At 45.8% G+C, this 6,836-nt stretch overlaps 1 protein-coding gene across 1 annotated transcript in view; it reads right to left on the minus strand.

Annotated features, from left to right (window-relative positions):
- Positions 1 to 6,836, minus strand: part of PIAS4 (protein inhibitor of activated STAT 4) — a 20,895-nt gene that overhangs the window by 10,452 nt on the left and 3,607 nt on the right. Inside the window, exon 2 of the mRNA XM_027664322.1 lies at positions 6,229 to 6,679. Within this exon, the coding sequence (XP_027520123.1) occupies positions 6,229 to 6,679 (451 nt within the window). The remainder of the gene's footprint in view (positions 1 to 6,228; positions 6,680 to 6,836) is intronic.

Genomic DNA, 6,836 nt, shown 5'->3' on the forward strand with positions numbered 1-6,836 from the left:
TATTATATATACACACTATACATATTATATATATTATATATACAGTAGAAGTACTAAAAATAATAAAAAATATATTTTTAATAGATATTTTTATCATATAACATATATATTATATACTATATATTATATAGTATATACTATATAATATATAATACATAGAAATATATATTATATATTTCTATTATATTATATATATTATATAAATCATATAATAAGAAATATATATTAAAAATATATATTACATAATATATAATATAATAAGAAATATATATAATATATATAATATATATATAATATAATAAGAAATATATATATTAAAAACATATATTTTTATTATTTAGGGGTTTTTTTAGCATTTTTTAGCATCCCTCCCTTCAAATAATCAAGGAGCCACCAAATCCTGGGTTCAGCCCATCAGTGAGACCAGAACTCCAAAAAACCCAAGGGAGAAAACCCTGGAAAAGCACCAGGCCCAGCAGGAAGGTTCTGGAAAAGAAAAAAAACCCCACCCCAGCAACAAAAAGCTCAGCTCAGAGAATCCCAAAACCAGCAGAAAAAACCAGACCAAACACGACTTGGGCCAGAAATTCACTTTCAGAGATGTTTTCCCAGCCCCCAGCGTTAATTGTGGCTTTTTAGCCCCCAATAATCAGGAGATTAAACCCATTTAAAGTGGTGAAAATGAAGCCTGAGAGCTCCAAAAGGTGAAATTTAAACCTGGTTTATTTTCAGTTCCTTTTTTCATGCAGAGCTGAGCCCCTGAGCTGGTGAAAGTCACGGGAGGGACACCAAGAGGAAGTGCTAAAACAGCTTTTATTTAACATTTTTTTAGCTTAGGGGGGTTTTTTTTCTTTGCATCACCTCGACTGCAAAGTTTATTCCGAGTCCAACCAGCGGGATTTGAGGAGCAGGAAGGTGAATTTTGCCATGAATAAGAGAAAATAAAGGATAAACCCTCGGATTTTGGAAGGTCTGGGGACAACCCAAGTCACTCCAGGTGCTTCTTTTTGGTAATTCAGCTTTAAATCCATTACTCTTAAAAATAGTAATAATTAAGATACCCCCATGAAATTTTTGTGGAATTCCAGTCTCCACCCAAATCTCTCTTGCCCAAAACCAACCAGCACAAGTCAAATCATTTCAGGAGTTATTTTTAGAAAGGGATGAGAAGAACAATAACAAAAAGTGATTTTTAATGTTGTTATAAACAGTGTCCCACGAAGACAAAGCAAGCCTGATGAGGGGAATTATAAGCTTCATGAATTATAAGTTCATTTTTTATTTTGCATTTATATCAGCTCTCCCTCTATAAAAAAAAATTATAAGAATATAAAAGACGTATAAACCACACACATATAAAAATATAAAGGCACAACTGGCACAAAGAGGATAAAAAAAGTCATGTTTTTGAGTTAATAGCTCTGCTGTGGGTATGAAGGAAGAGAAATGAGCAGCAGCAGCAAATTTTCCCTGTTTTCCTTCTTTTTTTTACTGTGGGAGATCCTTCTCCAGGCAGGAATTTGAGGAGTCCTGCTCATGGAAAAGTGCTGGAGAGGGACACAAAGCACAAAAAAACAGCTGAAGGGCAAAGAAAAATCAAAGATACACCCTGGGGATGCATCTTGTTGGCAGCAGAAATCAGAACTGGGGGCTTTGGAGAGAAGGGCAGGAGAACATTCCCTGAAAAACCGGGAGAAAAATCTCTGGGATGGACCCTGGGGAAGCCCCAACTCGCCTTTAAAATGGAGAAGGAGCCCAAAATTTGGGAGGTGCCTCCTCAGGGATCTTAATCAGGTGTTCACCTCTCACTGAAAAAAAAAATATTGGAGTTTTTTAAAGCTAAATGTTGGAAAATAAGGGAATTTTCTCCTTTTTTTTTTCCAGGTCAGAGGCCTCAGGACACAACTGAGCTCCTGTTGGCTCTTGGGATCAACTTCATTTAAGAGCTGCCAAAAGCAGGAGCTCAAGTTTTAATTTAATTTAATAAATCCTCCCAGTGAGGATTTGCTCCCAAAACTTCCAGAATCCAAGAAAACACTTGGCAAACCTCATCCTAGACTTTCTGGGATTGCAATGGATTCCCACTTTGGGAGGTCAAGCTCCCCTGAAGGTCTCCAGCAGGAGGGTCAGACCCCAAAATAAAGCCTGATTTCAGGGGTTTGGGGTTTCCCTGCAGCAAAGCTTTGTTTTCAAACTTCATATCCCACATTATTATATTCCCCAGGGAAGAGAGGTCACCTTGGCATCACCTTTGGAGATTCCAAAGGCAAATTCCAGCTTTGGAGAGAGGCTGGAGCAGTTTTAGTGCTCCCACAGGAGAGAAGAGTTGTTGAATCCAAGGGAAAACCCAACAAATCCCGGCAGGACCCTCCGGACAACGCGGCCTTGCTGCACTCCCAAGGTCGGTTGTGCCTCCAGAAGGCTCTTTATCTACAGAATCCCAGGATTATTTGGGTTGGAAAAGTCCTCCAAGGCCATCAAATCCAACTTTTGACCCATCCCCTTCTTGTCCTCCAGCCCAGAGCACTGAGTGCCACGGCCAGTCCTTCCTCGGACACCTCCAAGGTGGGGGCTTCACGGCAAATATTTGGGATAAAACCCCCTGAGAATTCCTACATTCACACTCTTTCACCCCAAAAGGTGCCAGAGGAGAAGTAAAGAGCTCAGCAAAGAGCTGAGACACCACAAATACTCCCCTGAACTCCTCAAAACCCAGCCCAGGAGAGGCCTCAGCGCTCGATCCCTCTCCGAGGTGTCGGATCAGGAGTCATTTGAAGCATCATCTCCCCGAGGGAATGGCAGGATTTCCCTCAATTAGAACAATCTTTCTGTGTTTCATCCTCAGACCAAAGCAGGGAGTGCTCATGGACATAATTTAGGTGTTAAACTCAAACCTTACATGGGGTGTGTCCCCCCCAAAAAAAGCGGGATATCGGCTGCTCCACAACGGAGCCGACGGATCTGCTTTGAGCTGGAGCACCTTTCTCTCCAAGGATAACAGCAATTGGAGAGTCCTTTAGGGAATCTGCTTCCAGGCAGCCCAAATGAGGCATCACCCACCTCATCTTTGATCCCAAAGCAATTATCTCCAAGAGGCAGGAGAGCCCGTTCATTAAGGAAGGAACATGGAAATGAAGCTTCTCCCACTCCCAGCACGGAGCTTCAAATATCCCTGTTGTAGCCCAGGGAAAAGCCCCAGGAGCAGGGGGGGGGTTCTAAAGGGATCTGGGATTTTCCAGCTCCTTCATCAGGAGCTGGGCAGGAGCTCAAGCTTGGTCCAGGCACAGGATGGGAAATCCGGGCAACAAACCACGAAGTGGTTTCATTTTGCCACGTGGAAAAACACTTGGTTTGCCTCGGAGTGTTTTATCACAAAATCATGGAATATCCTCAGCTGGAAGGGACCCCCAGGGATCATTTAATTCAGCTCCTGGCCTTGCACAGGACACCCCAACAATCCCACCCCTTAATGGGATGTTATTCCAGCTCCCAGCTGCTCCAAGGGAGCAAAGGGAAGAGGGTTGAGACAACCCCGGGTTGGGGAGACACAAATGTATCTCCTCATTCCCATCACTGCTGCAGAAGGAGTTAGTGTTGCAGAAGGAATTACAGAGTTGTAGAAGGAACTAGAAAGTTGCAGAAGGAATTAAGAGTTGCAGAAGGAATTAGAAAGTTGTAGAAGGAACTAGAAAGTTGCAGAAGGAATTAGAAAGTTGCAGAAGGAATTAGAAAGTTGCAGAAGGAATTACAGAGTTGCAGAAGGAACTAGAAAGTTGCAGAAGGAACTAGAAAGTTGCAGAAGGAACTAGAAAGTTGCAGAAGGAATTAAGAGTTGCAGAAGGATTTAAAGAGTTGCAGAAGGAACTAGAAAGTTGCAGAAGGATTTAAAGAGTTGCAGAAGGAACTAGAAAGTTGCAGAAGGAATTAGAGAGTTGCAGGTTACCACGTTGGGAAAATCAAACCAGTGTTGGGAAGATGTTGTCGGTTGTGCCCGGGCTGGGACAACGAAACCTGAGCATCTGCTCCCACCCAGCTCCTCGTGGTTCCATAGAAACCATGGAAAATGAGCCAAATGTGCTCCAGGGAATTTGCTGCTGACTCTGGGGAGGTGTCACCTTCCAGGGGGGGAGACACTTCATTTAATGAGCCCTCGCTTCTGAGGAGATTTCATGTCAATTTTTAACAAAACCTGTTGGTCCCAGGAAGTCCATCCAGGCTCTTCTCCTGCCTCTGGATGCTCTTCCACCTCTTGGAAATCCGTTTTCCTTCAAAACCCTCCCCTGGCATTACCAACACGCTGCACATTTAAGGCTGAACAAACCCATTCCCCAAACATTTACAAGGTTTCAGCTTCCCACTGTCACCCCTGAGCTGTTTTGATGTATTTAACACCTCCAAAAACGATGTCAAACCTGCCTAATTAGTCCTTTTTCTTCCTGCACAATCATATCTTTATCTGTCTTTTTTTTTTTCCCCTCCCAGCCACAACATTTTTTTTTTCCCAGCAGCTTCCCCAAGTTCTCAGATGGTTTAGTTGTGGAGTCTGACATTACCCCTGGATTTATGAGGCTCAGCAGAACACAACTTCTCCCCTCCACAGGCTGAATTTGCTACCAGAACGTTCTATTTAACATCCCTGACAGCACCCTTTGTTTCTCCAAACCCAAAATCAGTCTCCAACCCCAGGGGGGAAAAAAAAAAAAAAAAAGGCACTTCTTCCAGTTTTCCCTCAAAAATTCACAGCACCACATAGAAACAAGCATGGAAAGCACAAAAAATAAAGTAAAAGCACAAAAAATAAAGCAAAAAATACAGTTTGATGTGTTGCCACCCTCTTTCATCCACGGGATGCTTCAGGTCAGGTATTTTAAGTGCTGAAAAGTGGTATTAGTGTAGAATTCCATAGGAATAGGAAGGGTACAGGCAAACAAGGTGGGATTTTGAGTTCCACCTCCAAGTGACCACGTTCCTGGTCTAAGGAAAGGAAGGAAATCACAGGAGCACGGGATGGTTTGGGTTGGGAGGGACCTCAGAGATCATCAACTGAGAGATTTCTGAGTCAGGGCAGATGAAAAATAAATAGGGAAACCCAGAAGTCACAGAATCAGGGAATTCCAGGATGGTTTGGGTTGGAAGGGACCTTGAAGCTCATCCAGTTCCATGGGCAGGGACACCTCCCACTAGCCCAGATTGTGCCAACCTGGCCTTGGGCACTTCCAGGGATCCAGGGGCAGCCACAGCTGCTCTGCCCAACCTGTGCCAGGGCCTCCCCACCCTCCCAGGGAAGGATTCCTTCCCAATATCCCACCTAAATCCCTCCTCTTTCAGTTTAAAACCATTCCCCTTTTCCCAACTCCATCTCTCCATGTAAAAAGTCACTCTCTCTCTCTTTTTTATCAGCCACCTTTAAGCACTGGAAAGGTGAGATATAAATAATAGGCTTTAAAGTTTAAGTATGAAGGGGAGGAGGGGGGAGAAGGGGGGAGAAAGGGAGGAGGAAAAAGGGGGAGAGGGAAGAGGAAAAGGGAGAGAAAGGGAAGAGGAAAAGGGGGAGGGGGGAAGAAGGGGAAGAGGAAAAGGGGGAGAGGGAGAAAAGGAGGATGGGGAAAGAGAAGGAGGGAGAAGAGGAAGAGGAAAAGAGGGAGAGGGGAAGAGAAAATGGGGGAGAGGGAAAGAGGAAAGGGGAGAGAGGGGGAAGAGGAAAAGGGAAGAAAGGGAAGAGGAAAAGGGGGAGAAGGGGAAGAGGAAAAAGGGGAGAGAGGAAGAGGAAAAGGGGGACAGGGAAAGAGGGAGAGGGGAAGAGGAAAAGGGAGAAAGGGAAAGAGGAAAAGGGGGAGAGGGGGAAGAGGAAAAGGGGGAGAGGGGGAAGAGAGGGAGGGAGAAGGGGAAGAGGAAAAAGGGGAGAAGGGGAAGAGAAAAAGGGGGAGGGGGGGGACAGGAAAAGGGGAGAAGGGGGAGGAAAAGGGAGAAGAGGAAAAGGGGGAGAAAGGGAAGAGGAAAAGGGAAGAAAGGGAAGAGGAAAAAGGGGGAGAGAGGGCAAGAAAGGGAGGGCAGAAAGGGGGGGCAAGAAAGGGTAAGAGAGCGGGGGCAGGAAGGAAGGGCAGGAAGGGGTCCCCACCACCACATCCATCAGCTTCTCCTGCCTCCCAACCTCCCAGAGCCTCAAACCCACCTTCCCAACACTCTGACCAGGCCCTTTCCCCCTCCCCATCCCTCCCCCAGACTCACCCAGCTCCGTGGGCTTCAGCAGCTCGTCCAGGGTGGTGTAGAAAGGGAGCTTGACCAGGCGAACCTCGGGCTTGGCAACTTTGGGAGGCAACCTCCCGAGTCCGTTCAGGTATTTGCCGTAGAGGGCGGGGTAGTCGATGTTGGGGGTGGGCAGAGTCCGAGCCACGGCGCTGCCGCGGTCGTAGGACGAGTGTAAGGGCAGGGCCTCGGCCCGGGGCTGCGGCGGCTGCTGCTGCTGCTGCGGGGGAGGCGGCGGCGCCACTTCCGAGCTCTTCTTGCTGTAACGAGTCTCGTAGAGCTCCTTGATTTTCTTGAACACCTCAGGGCTGCAGTCAAACTGGACCAGCTGCAAAGCTCGGGTCACTAGTTCGTGTTTAAGTCCGCTTTTACTCCTGCCAACAAAACCCAGCAACATCTGAAGATCTGAGACCCGGAAACTCATCACCATGTTCTGGGGGATAAAAAATTGGAGAGGGTCTTATAGTTATGAGAGGCAAAGGTTGTCGGTTCTTGATTTATTCATTAGAAGGCAAGTTGTCAAAAAGTTCCACCCCCAGAGTTGTGCTTGGTTTGCTTTCCCCCGGTTCTTAAGGGTTTGAATGACACAG

The sequence above is a fragment of the Corapipo altera genome, unplaced genomic scaffold, assembly GCF_003945725.1.
Source record: "Corapipo altera isolate COAL_440 unplaced genomic scaffold, ASM394572v1 96, whole genome shotgun sequence".
Classification (NCBI taxonomy): Eukaryota; Metazoa; Chordata; class Aves; order Passeriformes; family Pipridae; genus Corapipo; species Corapipo altera.